The sequence below is a fragment of the Eretmochelys imbricata genome, chromosome 7 (assembly GCF_965152235.1).
Source record: "Eretmochelys imbricata isolate rEreImb1 chromosome 7, rEreImb1.hap1, whole genome shotgun sequence".
Lineage (NCBI taxonomy): Eukaryota > Metazoa > Chordata > Testudines > Cheloniidae > Eretmochelys > Eretmochelys imbricata.
Genome location: NC_135578.1, coordinates 37250219 through 37268566, shown reverse-complemented (window position 1 = coordinate 37268566; position 18348 = coordinate 37250219). Strand labels below are relative to the sequence as shown.

Here is an 18348-nt window from a genome sequence, read left to right as displayed (position 1 = left end):
GTGTTCAGACTTGGTTTCCTATCCCTATGGGAAGTTCCTGTGGTCTTATAGTGCCCAGAAGGCAGTGCTGACTTTGTAACTGTTGTCCTGATCCTGAGAGATGCTCAGTACCATGCTGAAAAAAGAGAATTATTAGTGTATTTTACAATAGTCTCAAATACTGCAGCAGTAGCACTAGAAGAGACATTTTACTGTAGGATAATTGCAGTGCTCTCTTAAAAGGGCATGTGCTACTCCCACTGAAGTAATGGGGAAATGATTGTGCTAGGTGCCTCCCAGTATTAGCCTGCTAGTTTGCAAAGGTAATATTAGTTGTTAAAACTGCTTTAGCTTTCTCCTAGTGCCAGTTGTGCTAAACTGTGCATCTGAGTCAGAGAGAGTGGGGGAAGGGACTTGCTCTAAATAATTTAATTAGCTGACTGAGCTGAGATCAGATTCTGTGTGGTGGTTCCTCCTCCACCACCCCCAAAGTCTCCTTCTGGAGAAAGTAAACTCCCAACTATGATCTTCAAAGTTCTAGCTAGCTAGGAGTATCAGTGGAACTGTAAACCTCAGAGAGGCACTCTACGAAGTACAAATTTCCAGTATGTAAGTGTCCACCTATAGTTTCTCATCTTGAGCCTCTAGGGATAATGGTCAGTAGGAACCCTCTATGTTAGCCATCTTCACTTGAATTCGGACAGAAGCACAAGTGAGTGTAGGGATGCAGTTAATACTTTCATGTGAAGTGTATGCAAATTCCATTCCTGCACAAATGGAAGATCATACACAGCGTCAGCAAACAAGTGAAAGATAGTGTCCTTTTTTTCTTAAATTACTGGATTTAAGCTTCCAACAATTGTTACATTTGTGGTAGGGTGTGTATTAAATGACAACACAAATACTAATTCCCAAATGCATATTTTAATGAAATTTGTTTAACGATACACAGTACCATGTATCCACCATAGGAATTTACCCCAAAAAAGCAGGTTTCATATTTTTAAAAATAAACTTATTTTTATTATAAATTCATAAATAGATGAATGTAAAATATTAAAAATCACTATAGTATGCAAGCTTGCTCCCTTATCTCCACATTCCAAACAATCTGGTCAATATCATAAGAAAGCTTAAATGCAAAATTGTTACCAGAGAGAGAAATGTGAGGCTTGCATCTCTTCATGGAAACATAGACAATTAGCAAGCGATCTGTCATAGTAAATGAAGACTACTTTGTAACACTGGAGTTCTCCAAACCTTTAAGTAATTTTGGAATGCAGTGAGTGAATTCAATATGAATTAGAGCTTTTTGCCCCTAACCAAATGTGTAAGCCAGACTCTTTTGAATGCTGTGGATCCCTGGGCCACTGGATTTTCTAACCATCAGTCATCAAGTGAGACACTATTACAAAAGAGGGAAAAAGCACTGAGCACAATTAGGATCTCAAAAGTCTCAGCATTTATCAGTGTAGATTTACAAAATAACAATCTTCCTCTTCTTCAAATATTACAAATAAGCAATCCACCTTTTCTTCATTATAGGCTGAATTCACAACTTTGCTCCACCTCACCCATAAAATATGACAAGTGGGCCAGAGTCTGATCTCAGTTGCTGGAGTTATACTTGGTTTTTACACTGGTGTAATCACGAGTCATACAGGGCTTTGAATTGGCACATTTGTCATTCAATTTGGGATTTTCACTCTATTCCACTTACAATTTTACTGAGCAGTTATGATGTTCAATCCTCTAGGAAGGGGGTCTTAAACAACTGATGTTATTTTGTCAGCATTATTCTCCTCAGTGTATCAGTCCTTGCTGTTAAAGCAACAAATATTATTTTATCAAGTGTGAACTGCCTCCCATATTTAAAATATCTTTCCAATTTTTTAAAATATTCATTTACTTAGTAAAAAATACTTATTTATACACAAGGGGTTGAAATAAAAATGGGCTGGAAATGAATAATTCAAAATACCAGACACCCTTGTCTTCTGAGCTCTGCTTTTTATCTTAAGATGCGCAATGTCTTTTAATAGAATCACGTTCTGTTAGTGCAAACCTTTCCTAACACAAGTCATTTTGTACTGAACTCTTAGGTCCAGACTTTTACATGCAGATAGGCACCTAGTGGAATTTTCAAAAGTGCTTAACAGCCTGACTCCTACTGAAAATCCCACTACACTCCTATTTCAGTTTTAGGCATCAGCACACCTTAAAAAGAAAACTGGCCTTTATAGCCTTATCTTAAAAAAAAAAAAAAAAAATCAAAAATTGTCTTCAAATTGCAAGTACAAGTTTGCATGCCCCTGTTTTTCAATGCACAATTTTTTCACACCCATGTTCTTTCAACTTTGGATGCCCAAAATCGCACCCACTATGTCCTCAGAGGAATGCATACCATCTGAGAACATCAAGTGAATCTGAGAATCAAAGGGCAGAATTTCCTACTTAAAGCAAGAAAAGAAGCAACATCTCATGGCCTCTTAGTCTATTGCAGAAAAATGACACTGACCTTCACCTACTCAGGAGCAGACTGAAATTGCTGCTGTCTGATAATTTACTGTAAGGAGATTGGCTTTTTGGAGTGTAATTATTAATTATGGAAGTGATTCTTGTCTAAGTATTCCTGCATAAATACGTGTTTGGGTGCATCAAACAGATGTAACTAAGGGGAGAAATATACACTTTTCTAACCTTAACTCTCATACATAGTTTTTCTCTGGGAACTTGGGGTTTTTTAAAACAGAAAGGGGAGGTGTTATTTTGCATTATCAATTGTCAGAACTGGCATTACATATGTATACACTTTTACAATTTTGGGTGGGGTTGGGGTCTCCAGGGGCCATGGTCATTAAAGCAATAATTCACCAGGTAAAAGGGGGTGGATGGGTCTCTTCCCACACTACCACAACACTTGTTTATGGCCCACTGGACACAGCTTCCCACCATCGTGAGAGCTGTAGGATTTTGTCCTTTGATAGCTGAATGTGTGTAGTCTAATGTTGGAAATAACTTGACTGAGCTGCAATGCTTTAAAGGTGACTTGAAAAGACTTTTTTAAATAAAATGGATTGCACCCTTTGTTCCCTATAATATATAAAGGAAGCTTCAAAGACTGCCTTAAAATATTTTAATTTTTTATATCAGGAATATCAAGTCTGATCTCCCCTGGTTTTGCTGGAGCTTGTTTGGGGGAAGGGGCCTGTGGATATTAGGCTCTCTCACCTCATAACTGAAGGGGCTAGGGATGTTAAATATTTAACACTACATTTGGAGTTAAAGAGATGTCAACAAATGCCAAACTTCAAAACAGGCCCTTTCCTAATTATTCATTTTATAAGCTCTTGTCATATCCTAATTCCACTACTTCTTCAGCACTCCATGGAGTTCCAGGGTAGACAATGCCTGCATTTCTAATGTAAAAAAAAGCAAGCAGGAAAAAACAGTAACTGAATGTGTGAGGTGCTTAATCCTCAAGAAAAGAATTTTCCTCCAATTTTGTGTTTAAATCTGTTTAGATGTAGTTATTTAACAGTCCAAAGAAAAATCCCCTCGCATCTGATTGCTGAATGCTGTGATGTCATCATGCTGGTTTGCATTCCAGTGTCCACAAAAATCTAAGAGGAAAAACAAGGCAGCAGTTTTGGGCAAGGACTCTGTGTGTACATGTACATACACCACCTAGCATAAGGAGTGACAAATACAAATTATTTGAATTTCTAATGTACAAATTTCTGGAGGGTGGGGATAGGATACAGACGGACCTAGACAAACTAGACAAAAGCAATCTGATGAGGTTCAACAAGGACAAGTGCAGAGTCCTGCACTTAGGACGGAAGAATCCCATGCACCGCTACAGTCTAGGGACCGACCTGTTAGGCAGCAGTTCTACAAAAAAGGACCTAGGGGTTACAGTGGATGAGAAGCTGGATATGAGTCAACAGTATGCCCTTGTTGGCAAGAAGGCCAATGGCATTTTGGGTGTATAAGTAGGGGCATAGCCAGCAGATCGAGGGACATGATCGTTCCCCTCTATTCAACATTGGTGAGGCCTCATCTGGAGTACTGTGTCCAGTTTGGGCCCCACACTACAAGAAGGATGTGGAAAAATTGGAAAATGGCCAGCGGAGGGCAACAAAAATGATTAAGGGACTGGAACACATGGCTTATGAGGAGAGACTGAGGGAACTGGGATTGTTGAGTCTGCGGAAGAGAAGAATGAGGGGGGATTTGATAGCTGCTTTCAACTACCTGAAAGGGGGTTCCAAAGAGGATAGATCGAGACCGTTCTCAGTGGTAGCAGATGACAGAACAAGGAGTAATAGTCTCAAGTTGCAGTGGGGAAGGTTTAGGTTGGATATTAGGAAAAACTTTTTCACTAGGAGGGTGGTGAAGCACTGGAATGGGTTACCTAGGGAGGTGGTGGAATCTCCTTCCTTAGAAGTTTTTAAGGTCAGGCTTGACAAAGCCCTGGCTGGGATGATTTAGTTGGGGATTGGTCCTGCTTTGAGCAGGGGGTTGGACTAGATGACCTCCTGAGGTCCCTTCCAACCCTGATATTCTATGAAAACAGAAATGTCCCCTTCTTAAAAAACAAAACCAACTTTGAAGAGGGCACAAACCTATTTTTACCCTTTGCTAGTCCCCTTAAAAGAAATAATCTCCTATCCTGATCCTAGTTCCCAAGTATGCACTGGTCATTCTCATTTTACCATAAAAGACAGCATTTATGTGGATATGAAGTTTCCTATCCATTTTTTTGTGTAGTTAATATTTTTGAGTAAATTCAAAAGAAAATCCATTGATCTGATAAACAGAGGGATCCAGTTCCAGGAAGAAGTTAAGGATTGGCTATCCTAAAGCAGTGCTTAATTTGTACCAGGGCTTGCCAGGGTTGGGCCCCGGCACCTCTAGACCTGGCAGTTCATAGCTACAGCACCCCTGGGGTTGGTGTGTCAGGTATGAAAGTAAAAAAATTGCTTGAGCCCTGGCACCTCTTTCATTACAAATTAAGCACTCTCCTAAAATACTAATAGACCCTGTATCTGAATGCTTGAATCACTCTTTGCATCTACCACCTCAAAGGATTCCAAAACTTATTCCAGCTTTGGCGTAAGCATGCAGGTGTAACATTATTACCCCAATAACAAATAAGAGCTAGGGTTGCCAATTTTAGTTGGACATATTCGTGGAGGTTTCATCACATGATGTGAGCTTCAATTAAAGATTAATCTTTAATTCCTGGAGACTCCAGGACAATCCTGACGGTTCATCTGAAAGCTGTTCCTCAACAGAATGGTCAGCACTAAAATGAAACACGGAAAAATCTAAAATTAGCTAAGGTTTCCAAAGGCCTACAAATCACTTGAGTGCGTGGGAAAGAATTGTAAGGTCTGATTGGTCAATGACACACTTCAAGCCACCTTTTTCCTTCCAATTATTACATGTAGTGCCTGAATGTTTTCCCCTCTCTCTACTTCTAATGCGTGCCTGTGCACAGACCTGCCTGCTTTCAACTTTATCTCTGACATTATTTCAGTTATATAAAAATCTCCTTTTGACATAAAGGAAAAGATGCTTATGTCAGGAAGGACACAATGGAAGTAGGTTCAGTTTCAAACATTATTCTCTCCCGACCATTTCACCTCTAGACTTGGTGCAAAATGACCTGACTATACTGTCCTTCAGGGCATGCTGCAAGATCTCCCCCACCCCCATTTTTTTGGTCACATTTGGGGGAGGGGTGGAATATATAGAGAACCGGGGAGTCCAGGATAAAATGGAATATTTGTTTGCTCTTTGTCTGACTGGTAGGATTTTGTTAAGGGATGAGGACCGACCGGAGTCTGTATCAGTTCTGTTTTTTATTGAAACTAAATTAAATAAAATGGAGCCAGAATTCAAAAGCTCAATGGCTTTACATGGAGGGATCTGTAAGACTCAACTCCCAGTTATTTTGAGCAGATATTCAACCCTAGTCATTTACACCTGTGAAAAGTCAGTGTAAAATGCTACCTTTCTCTGACCTGATAGGGTCTTGTATTCACTTTGCACTGGTGCAAATGGCTGCATAAGATTTAGTTCTGCCAGGGAAGATCTTCAAAGGCACAAAGAGGAGTTTGGGGGCTTAACTGCTCTTTGTGATGTTGAAATCTGCCCTCAAAGTACATTACAAAGTGGTCAATTAAATCCTGGTGATGCTGTGACTGTGCAGGCCAAAGGGACTGCCCATGCACTCTGAACTGAATACAATACCAACAGGGGGAAATACTGGCCAGGGCAACACTTGTGCCAGTCCTGCAACAAACAAAGTGTCTTGGGATGGCTAGTGTGCAGCCAGCAAACACAGGATGGACCAAAGGGACCTATGTGTACTGTCTAATTTGAAAGATAGTGTGCCAAGATACATTAGCTAGAATCTTCCAGTAGCTTCATATTGTTACCAGTAAGTTTGTAAGGTTTTCTAGGGGAAAGATGCATGAGGGTAACCACAGGCTAAATATCTCCTTGCAACAGATAGCTGTCAATTTAGAGTGTGCACAGTACAATCGTACTTCACAAGGTCTGTAGGAAACGGACAGTAACAAACAATGTAAAACTGGTGTTGGAAAAGAAGCTTTACTTCCCTCCTGCCCCCCAACCTATTTACAGACAGCTGCTAATCAACTTCACAATGGCTTTCAATGTGCAGTGGTGAAACAATAGCCAAATCTCTCTTGCCTTTGTTACTCAGCCCTGGTCTACACTACAAACTTATATTGGTATAACTGTGTTGCTCAGGGGTGTGGAAAATCCACTCACCTGAGCGAAGCAGTTATACCAACCTAAACCCCAGTGTAGACAGCGCTCAGGGAGGTGACTAAGCGCTACAACAGGCAGCTGCACTGATGTAGATGTGCCCACTGCAGTGCTCTAAGTGTAGACAAGGCCTCATGCCCCATAGAAGCAATGGCTTAGTCCCAGGGCTATGGTTGAGGAGTACCCAGAGCCAGCTCAGAACGGGGCTGGGCCTTTGTGCTCCCAAAGCTGAAACAGTTGTATGCTGGTCAGTCCTGCAGTGCATCTGAGCAGCCTAAAGGCCCAATCTAAGGACTAGTCAGGTCTGGAATAACTTAGAGCCCTGGAACATTGCCAGAGTGCATTATCACTTTTGCTCTGCCCCTTTCCCCACCTGTGCCTTCTACACTATGGCTGTGAGGGGAAGGTCCTCCACTACAGACTGCCTGTGTGACTTCGGGCAAGTCACTTAGGCCCTGTCTACACTACTACAACCTAAGTTACGCTACTCCAGCTACGTGAATAATGTAAGTGGAGTTGATGTAGCATAGGTCGATTTACTGCGATGTCAATGGAAAACACTCTACTGTTGACTTACCTTACTCTTCTCGTTCCAGTGGAGTACCAGAGTTGACTGGAGAGCACTCTGTGGGCAATTTAGCAGGTCTTCAGTAGACCCGCTAAAACGACCCCCGCTGCATCGATCGCATCTATCCCCGGTAAGTGTAGACATAGCCTTAGTCTCTCTGTGCCTGTGAATTGGGATAACACCACCTCTCTACCTCACAGGGGTGTTGTGAGTATAAATCTATCGAAGACTTAGAGACATTGAGATGCTATGGTAATGGAAGCCATATAAGTACCTTAGATTTTCCATGAGAACTAAAAAAAAAATCATTTTAACTCTGTCTAGATTTGTCTACATCTGGTTTGTGTGTCTGTTTATCTAACTCAGTCTTGAGCCTTGTTAATGTCCTGAATGAGTCTACAGAGAACAGGACTAACAGGTGCTAAACTATACCTTCCAATCTTGGAAGATATCAGACAGTCACCTTTCCCTTTTATTTTCCAGCTCTCAAAGAATGGTTTGTTCTCAATGAGGTTTTCCTCCATTGTACAGGCTGATCTGTTAAAGTACACCTGAACTCTGGGAGACACAGTGGTTGAAGCTAAATAACTTCAACTACTCAGTAATTTATTAGCCAATAAATGCTCTTTAAATTTTAGACTTACATTATGCAAATCTGCTTGTGTGTATTACCTTAATTTTACTTTAGACGTGTGTGTGTAGTTGAGAATACCACTACAGAGTCACTGGGAATCAATACCAGATGGCAAGAGACAATCAAATGGCCAGTCAGATACTATTTTCGACTATAACATTAAATAATGGAACAATACATGGTAGGAGATAATCAAAAACTGCTTTTCAATATTGTTTAAGAATAGTGCTGCTTGAACAATTTGTCAGCACTACACAACAATAAAACCTACTGTTTTAGTAAATCTGATCTTATGCAGTCTTGTTGATAGCGTACCATTCATTATAGAACTCCAGAGGCAATGAAAAAACTGAAGTAAAGCCAAAGCTCTTGTGAAACTCCATGAAGTGGAGGGTCAGCTGGGTCAGATCCTGTTTGAGGTTAACAAACACTGCAGAATGTGACATGACCTTGACTGTAGTAAAACTGATGCCATAATTAGGGGATTTTTTTCTCCAGTGTTCAGTTTTTTAGTTTGTTTTACAAAACAAATTATTATCAGGGTTCTATGCTAATACACATTCATTTGAAAATGACACAATTATAAATATTTGCACAAATTCTGCCCATCAAAATGAACTGCATCAGCAACAGGAGATGAATTTAAAAGTTAGTTCTGTCCAAACCAAAACAAGGAAGAGCACCATTCACACAAAGAGAACAAAATTCTGTAAGAATTCTCATTTCACTGTTTGCCATTGAATTTCACCTTGTAAGCTGTTTGGGGCAAGGACCAATACCCTTTTTTTTACACTCTACTGTACTTAGCACACTTCGGGTACTGCCAAAAGCAAACGATAAATACTATAAAAGTAATGGTAGGCTAAGATGATCTGCCTAAAGCAATTAATGCACTACCCAATAATGTAATGGCTATATATTGTTTTGCTAATGTTCAACTGCCAGCAAACAGGGCTCTTAGCAAATATTTATGCCTTAAACTGTGTTCGTATGCTACTGAGCCACTCATTTGATGTACATCATTGCAGGTTCCTAACCTGAGATTTCCAAGAAATAGTTTTGTGCCTATAAATGTAGGGCCAAATCCTGCTCACCCTCCTCTAGCGCAATTCTCCTTTTGGTTTCAATGGGATTACTGAAAATAAAGCAAGCAGGATTTAGCTCCTACTGCTTAGATTGCATAGCTATGGATATGACATCGATCAAAGGCTAGCTAAACAGTAAAGTTTATAAAAGGGATTATTGAAAAAGATATAAATTCTGTTTTCATGGTTAAATATATTTCAGTACAAAGAACCATGCATCTAGGAGGACTGTACCATTACTATCACACGCAGGAGATATGTATGGTATACGCTGCTGGGGTAGTTGAAACAGTGTATTATGAACCTAAATGCTGTACAGTTGACTGATATGTGGCAAACTGATTTGGATAAATGAGGTTCCTCTCTCCATTTCTTTATTCCCTGACATTTTGCTAGGTAGGACATGCAAACTTGTATTATGGGGGTGTTGTGTTTTTTTAAGTGAGAAGACATAGCTGCTCTAAAACTAAAGGACTATAGCTTTACAGGAAAATCTGAGAAGCTAAAGCATATCCTTCATTTGAAGGCCCAGTAAACAAACAACTGGTACTGTGTTTTATAGTAACTTCTGACTGAAACAGACTAAGCTCTGCAGGTGGATTCTTAAACTTCAACCCTGCAGTTGAAACAGCAGGTGAACTATGGCAAAGGATTAAGAAAAAAATAAAGTGCTTGATTTATTTCTATTCAGTTTCTAAACTTAGGTCAACATTAAAGAAACTCGCATGCTTACATTCTTTAACATGATGGGCTCAAATCTGCCTCCATTTATAGTGAGTGGCAAAACGTTCGCTGAATGCAATGGGAATAGGGTCCAGGTCCTTTCTGGCTCTTGAGATATATAGCTCATCCAGGCCTAGAATGCATTATCTAAGCTACAGAAGATTAGCTGTGATCTAAGTAGTTTCAATATTCTTGTTTTTACATGCACATGAATTTTTATTAGCATGGTTTTAAGAACGTAACTTGGCACCAGTCCTGCAAATAATGGGACTGTGGATTGATGTAAAGGTCCATGTGTTGGCACACCAAATTGTTGGATTTGGGCTTATAGATGTACACTAAAACTTATGATGACAAGACACAAGTATTCTCTGCTTTAAGACCTTGTCAGCTTTTCTACTGTAAGCACTTCAGAAATGGACAGAATAACTCTACCCAGCCTATTCAGGCTGATCAACAAACAGGAGAGGTTCTTAAATATATTTGCTATGGAACCTTTTCACTAGAAAAAAGATTTCAAGACTGAATTTTAGTTTTTAATCAGACCTCTTTTCTAGATTAAACTGACTTTTAACCCCTCTTTGGGGATGGAGTAGGGGGTTTGCTGTTTAGTAACCAATACTAAGTTAGTTGGCTAGAGTTTTGGAAAAACTTCATCTCCAGTGTTTAGTTACTTCTGGGCACTCAGTGCCTCTTATCTTTGGATGTAGGAGACCCTGGAGTATCCTGGAAAACTGCCCTATTTAAAACCAAAAAATATATTTGTGCCTCACCCTGCATTTCCATATAAAATAGAAATGTGAAAACTAAACTAACTAAATGTTTTAAGGCCCCTTTATTCTTACAACTATAAAATCTGAAGTCAAGTTTATCTTAAATTACAAGCAAACAGTCTACAAAACATACATCATTCTTTAGTCAACTACTTCAGTAGAAAATAGTTCAACATTTTCTGCAGAAAAATGATTTTTCTGATGAATCAACATTTAAAACAGGGTCAATGATATTAGCCCTTTCCTCGTTTCTTGGCTTTCATTCTATGTGTGGAATGGCCATAAACTGTATTCCTGGTAATAATAATAATAATAATAATAATAATCCAAATACACCCTATCCTTTTAGGTTAAGACTTTCAAAAACAACTACTGATTTTTTTTTTTTAAATAGGTGCAGCAACCTGAAACACCTTAAGGGGACCTGATTTTTGAGGACGTGTATTCTGAAAATCAGGCTCTTTTAAAATATCTTGAGTCAGGCACCCAAAATCACTATTCTGAAAACCTTGGTTTTAAACTGTAGATTTAAAAAATCCAGCTTCTGTTCCTTTTGTAAATCCCTGTTTGTAAGGTGCTTGAGAGGGTAAATCCAGGGATAGTTGATGGCGTCAGCACTTTCTAACTGCAGACACAACATAAGCTCATAATAAAGAGCTACATCTTTAAGCCAACTACTTAGCTGGGTTATTAAAATCAATTTTAGTTAATATTGCAGACTTTTGGTCAACAGTAAAAAGATTTTTCTTGCTGAAGATCTGCAAGAAATGAAAAGCAACCGGCAACTTGTGATTGTGAGAGAGGGAATCAGAAAGATCTCAATACGTTCCTATAGCCAAGAAATCATGTTTCATACAATCCTCAGCTAATCTGAAGTTCATTGTCCCATCAAATGCCCAGGCTGTAGTTAAAGAATGGGACAGTCACAGTCACTTGTGCAATGAAACCTCTGGCAACAAAAATTAATGCTAATCACATGTGATTGGAACTAACTTTGTATGTGACCAGTTAGACATACTACAGCATTCCAAAGTCAGTCATGGCTAGCAAAGTCTGTTCAAGGCTTCTCCAGTTCTTATTTCCAGTGGTGCTGTTCTTGAGTTATGGAATGAAATGAATAAAGCTGAGGGTAAAAACTCCATGACACCAAGTAGGAAAAGGAACTATTCACTGTGCAAATAAGTAACAAAATAATCAAAGCCCTCCTTCTCCAAGAGAGAATTTAAGAAACATTAAATGTATTGACTCATCTTGCTAAACAAGCAGGCAATCGGTATTGCTCAGGCTTATTTCACTATTTGAATGATGATTTTTTAAAAATCAGTGAGACAGCCCACTTAAGCTTGTACCAACAGTATTTAGCGGTCCATGTGCCACATTTCATTTTCAAGGAGAGAGCTTCCATGGTGGTACAGTGTTCTTGGACAGAGGATTGCTGCTTGGTCCTGTATTCAAAACATTCAAGCTTTTGATACTTGAAACACCTTTGCCACAGTCACTGTCTAACCTGTCTGGTGTATGTGGTCATTGGTGGAATGCTGAGAATTTAAAAAGACCCTATCAAGGGACTGACCTACAGGCAGAAATAGTTACACCTTTGCCAGCTATCCCATACTGAAGGGTTTAGGACTTCAGGTATGTGGTGGTTTCTTGTGTAGTTACCTTCCCTGCCCTCCAACAAACAGATCCATGCTGCTTCCCTCAGATTCATAACTTACTGAGAAGGTTGCAGCAAAGAAAATAATGGGGGCAAATTCAGAGTAAATGTCAAGGAAGGTTGAATTTTCAGGTCTAAACCTCAACAAAGTCCCTTTTTAAAAGTAAAAGACAAAATCTTGATTGCATTGGTGTCTAACATCTACAAAAATGCTGGTCTCTCAGGAGGAGGATACAGCTACTGTGCTCCCCAGCCTGAGGGGGAGACATCCCTCTAAATTCCAGTACAGTCAGGGAGACCACCTAGCTTGTATCAGCAACCGCATGGCCCCCAGCCTTCTACTATGTCTTTGCTGTCAAGTTTGATGCTGTCTGTGTTTTTCTCATTGAACATGGGGCCTCCATGCCTTATCATGAGCTCCGTTGCCATCTTCACAAAAGCTTCCTCCACATTGCTGGAGTCTTTCGCAGATGTTTCTATGGCACAAATGATATCGTAGTGTTCAGCCAGATTCTGAGCCTCCTCCAGCTGAACCTCTCGAAGGTCACTTAAGTCAGACTTGTTTCCTGGCAGAAGAAAGTGGAATTGTTTACAGATTAACTTTTTTATAATTACTGATGTCTGTGCAAATGTTCAGGAGGGGGCATGAAGGAGAAGAGATAGTAGCAGGAACCATGGGAGTGGGGCAGGAGTTCAGCAGCAAGAGCCTTTGGTGAAGCAGGGAAAATGGGCTGGCGGTCAAAGCCAAAACCGTTGCAGGGGTGGGGATAGGGAAAGGAAGGTAAAGTGAGAGCGAGTGCAAGCTGTTGGTCAGCCTGCAGGAGCTGGATGCAGAACTGTGACCCATGTTATTATATAAAATTAAACTAACATTCACTCTTTGGACTCTCAGACTACAATTTAGTCTTCTGGTGCTTATATATATATATTATATATATATATAAGCAGCCATGATGACATAGTCATTGCCCTTGAGAAATGAAATTACACACAGGGACTGACTTTTCAAAAATCAGGGGTCAACTGTGTGCCTAACACTCAACTTGCACATACAATTGCGGTAACTGAATGTACAAATCAAGTGCACAACAGTGCATGCATTTTCACCCGTGCCTGACTTTGAAATTCAGATCTACAAGAACGACACTGAACAATGAGTGAAATCAGAGAACGCAAGCTCTACCAGGGTTAATAAAAAGTGAAAAGCAAAGGAAACCTCCTATCTAACATAATATGAACTCAGTAAATTTTAAACTTCCAGGAACTGTTGTTTGGTGTGTCTGTATCTTGTCTAGCACAATGGGGTCCTGGTCCATGACTAGGGATACCAGATGGTATGTAATACAAGTAATAAATCATAACACAATGTGGTGTAAATGGTATATGCTGGACTGAAGCCATGACTGAAGAAGGGAAAATACTGATTCAAGTACACAATACAATTCAAGTACACAATATACTCACCAGAAAGTAAAGTATTTAAAGGACAGAATGGTAGGCTGGCAGTCTCAAAACTAGCGCCTTAAAAGTTGGGAATAAACATGTTTGCTGAGGCAATGATTAACAAACAGGAGAGTGGAACCCAGAAACCTCTTGAGTTAGAACCTTGTGTCTGACAGTGACTTCTCATAAACATATGATTGAACTTTATTCCGTCCGTTCTGACTTCTGTAAAAGGAGGATAAAACTCTTACCTGCCTCACAGAGGTGGTCTGTGTGGTTAGTGTTTGCACAGTGCTTTGATGCTGTATAGTTTTATTTGAGTTCCTCACTCATCCAGAAAGGGATTAATTTCCAAACTCACCAATCAGTAACTGTACTATGTTGGAACCAGCATACTTCCTCACATCCTCAATCCAGCGAGGAATGGACTGGAAAGAGCCTCTCTTGCTGATGTCGTAGGCTAGGATTGCTCCATTGGCGCTTCGGTAGTAGCTCTGTGTGATGGTTCGGAATCTCTCCTGCCCTGCTGTGTCCCAGATCTGCAACTAAACAAAATAAAACATGCAGTGAGATACTGGCTATTCACATATAGGGAACTGGTCTTGCTTTTCAGGTTAAGTCCTTTCCTCCTGAATGAAATGTGACTGGGTCAGGATTTAAACACACACTGAGCTCTGCTGGTTAACAAGACAGGAGTTGGTTCAGAGACCTTATAGAAAATCTATGCACAAACGTGGTGCTTTTTAAAATTTCTCTTAAAAAAAATCCTGTGTCCCTCAGCTGAGATGAAAATTATGTACTCAGGGTAACATTTTCATAGTTGGCTGCCTAAAGTTAGCACCACAATCCATAATTAGGCACCTATGCAAAAGTGACCTCATTTTTAGGAGTGCTAGTATTTCCAACTCCCTGTGAAGTCATAAGGAGCTCAGAATGCCTGGTAATTTGAAAAATCAGCCTAATTTTGCCTAGATATCAAAATATTTTACCTAAAAAGCTTCCCTCCACACAACTAGGAAGATAAAGAGTGTCACAGAACTGAATGTCTGTCAGCCATCCTCTTCATTTAGGAGGCTGAATAGACATTATGCACAGGTAGTAATAGGCCTGTCTAAACTGTAATGCTCTCGCTTAAATCCAGTACCATAGGAACTGCCATCCCATATCAGATTGACGGTCCATCTAGACTAGTACGCAGTGTCTGAGTAGTCAGCCTGGGATGCATCAGAAGAAAGTACAATAAAACCGATGGTGAACAGTAGAGAATAACCTGCTCATGGAGGAAGTTTCTTCTTATCCTGTCATGTATTGGTGGTCTTATCTCCTGAAGCCTGAGAATTTATCCCATACAGCTTTTTAATTTAAAGTAACTGTGGATATTCTCATTCACCATATACATTTCTAATCCTTTTTGAATGTTATCAAGCTCAATATATAGCAGCAATGACTTCCACAGTATTTTCTTTTCAGTTTAAATCTGTTGCGTTTCAATTTCATTAAATGTTTCCTTTTCCTTGTATTCTGAGGGGGTAAATGGGAGTGTCTAGTTTACTTTCTTTGTACTATTCATTATATTATGTACCTCTGTCATGACTTCTCTTTTTTTTGTCCCCTCTCTAAGGTAAACAGTCTTAGCCTTTTCAATCTCCCCAGACATGGAAATCTTTCCATTTCTGAGCCCTTCTATTTCTTTTATATTCTTTTTCAGATGACATGACCAGAACGTAACACAGAATCAGAATCCACAGAATCTGGATCAATATTATTTTCCATACCATTCCTTGTGCATCCTAACATTGTGGCTGCATTTTTTTGACCACTGCTGCATAACTGATCAGAAGTTTTGTTTTTGCTGTCTACAATGCCCTGATCTTTTATAGTTAAAATTAATCCTTCCAATTAACAGGTTATTAGAAATCTTGGTTAGAGAGCATTTTCAGAGGAGTGGAGAAGGGTAGAAGCTATATTAGAACACATCCAGGATGGAGAAGAACTCCAGGCAATGGTTGTCAATGATCTGGAAATGATGGATGCTATGTACGTGGGGCAGTAACTGGAGAGTTGTAGGTTATGTAGGTAGTTTGTGACAGTGCTGGGAACAGAACCTTAATCTCTGAGAAGGAAGACCCATACTTTTCCCACTAGAACACAATGCCTTTCATGGGTTCAAATCTCAGCACTTGGTCAGGCCAATTGTAAAATGAAGGTAATAATGCTAACCCAACGTTCTGGAGAGCTTTGAGATCTCCTGTACAGATGAAGAACCACTATATAACCATAAAGTGTGAATTATTAGCCACACTTATCAGATAACGTAATGAAGAGTGATTTACCTGTGATGTGACTTTCGGTATGTCTATACTGCAGCTGGGAGTGAACCTCCCAGGCTGGGCAGACAGATTTACACTAGCACCCTAAAAACAGAAGTGTGGATGTTGCTGCACTGGCAGAGGCTTGGGCTAGCCACCTGAGTCTGTCTACCTGGGCTGGGAGCCTTGCTCTTAGCTGCAGCGTAGACATCCCTTAGCAGGTTAGGCAATAGCTTTGCGGTCAGGCAACCTAGGTTTTAGTCCTGGGTCTCATTACTATGGGCCCAATCCCGCACACGCTTCTGCATATGAGTGACTTTACTCACCCATGTAAGTGTTTGCAGGTTCAGGCTTCAGAATGGTCAGAGTTCCTATGCTATTCTCAACAGAGGATACAGACCCCAAGTTTGACTTCATTGGTAGCTCAAATAGTAACGCAACAGATCTTCTCCTAAGCCTCCTCCCTACGTTAGGTTGTTTCCTTCTAGAACCTCTTGGTCTTAGCTCCCTAAATCCCTCTACATTCCTATACAAGGACTTAGGTAGCCTCTTGCAGGACCCTTACATTGCTGACTTTTTACCAGTATTACAATGATTATAGGCTGTGCTGTGTGTGACTGATTTACCTTCCTTGGGATCTTGTATCTTGACAGCTATATACTGAATGAGGAAGGCTATTATTTTGACCAGCACAACTCACCTCTTCTAATTTAGGAAGGAAGGAAGGAAGATTAAGTAAAAACTCACCTTGGAAATTCTAAAAATCAAACAACTTCGTTTAAAAAAAGTTAAGGTTGCTAAGTGGCAACACTGTTTTGTTTAGACAGCATCACTAGAAAACCCAAGCACTTCAAATCAAGGAAATCAATTGTTGATCCAAACCAAATGCAGTTTTTTCCAATAGTCTCAAATACATACACATACAAAATCCTGTTGAAAAAGAAACACAAATACTCTCTATATGTACACATTAGTCAGCCTCAAATGCAAGTCATATATATAATTTTATGAGGAATCGACAGTTACACATTCTCCCATTAAATTACATATGCAACATCATTGGCAAGAAACAGCAATTACAATTTCTTTACCAAAAATTGTACTCTTAATAATGACTGTTTCTCATTTAAAAGCATCCTTGAAAAAAATGTAAACACTAAGATCAAAATAAATACATAAAGGAACTGTACGATCCAGGGATCATTGTTAAGGATGTGATAAAATATTTTTATATTTCATAACAATGTTGTGTTCACAATATTGTGTTCACAGTGTAAGAGATGAAGCTCTTAACTATTTCCTTGTAAAGTGCTTAGGTTCTGTAAATGTGATAAGAAGGTGCATTTGTCACTTAGCAACCTTAACTGTTGTTTAAACAATTTTTGCTTTTCTAATTACATTGGCAACAACTCACATTAAGACAATGAGATAGAGAAGTTGGGGAATAAATACATGGAGAAGGCCAAAACAGCTACATATTGAGAGCCTGGCAGGACGTTTTTAAGCAATGATCAGCAGGAGCAAGTGGGTACAGGAGAGAGGATAAATACTCACTGTTCTCAGAAAGTGTGACAGGATATTCTTATTGAACAAAACAGAGGAGCTGCCCTTGTCACCCATCCTGTGATACTGAATGCCTATTTATTACATGAATTAGTTATTTTGGTCTGTTTTTCGCTTTGAATTTTGTGGACACCACAGGACTTAGCACTGGCTGGCACTGGGCTACGCTGTGCTAAACAGAGTGTACTACTTTGACACACAACCACCTACTTGCACAGGAGCTACTCCTATTGCAAAAATAATGAGCATACTGCACACAAACAGCAGACGTTTCTCCTATTCTTTATTGCTGCGTAAAGTTTAATGGCGTGAATGCTGAATAACTACCAGATAAACTGGGTAAAATGCACATCCAATGCTGTGCATGTACACAGGTATGTTACTTTGAACTATCCCACAGTGATGCTAAAGCAAGAGAGCTTTTAAAGACCAGTGGAGAACCTTCCCCCCACAACCCCCTCTTTTTTTCCTTTAACATTTTGATAGCAGATGGATCAAAATGTTACAAAGAATTTTGCCAGCTGCAATTACAAACCACACAATCCAAAAGAAGATGGCACATCAGGTATCCCTCAGGGATCAATGTATTATCATTACTTAATATTACACAAGAAAACAGAAGTGATAGTAAAGAAAGCCTGGGATGGAAAAATACAAACAAATATATACCATACCATCCACATATTTCAATGTGGATTTAGCAATTCCATATACATTAGGAAAAGGGTTACCAATATTTAATGGAATCCATCAATACTCTTTTGTTCCCTACAGCAAACTCTCTATGTTCCAAGCAACAGGGCTGACCAA

The 18348-nt window shown here is 39.7% G+C and overlaps 1 protein-coding gene across 1 annotated transcript in view; it reads right to left on the bottom strand.

The window, feature by feature from the left end:
- Window positions 1–887: 887 nt before the first annotated feature.
- Window positions 888–18348, bottom strand: part of RAB43 (RAB43, member RAS oncogene family) — a 28712-nt gene continuing 11251 nt past the window's right edge. Inside the window, exons 2-3 of the mRNA XM_077823437.1 lie at window positions 14028–14211; window positions 888–12789 (exon numbers count right to left, since the gene is read on the bottom strand). Of these exons, the coding sequence (XP_077679563.1) occupies window positions 12536–12789; window positions 14028–14211 (438 nt within the window). The 3' untranslated portion in view covers window positions 888–12535. The remainder of the gene's footprint in view (window positions 12790–14027; window positions 14212–18348) is intronic.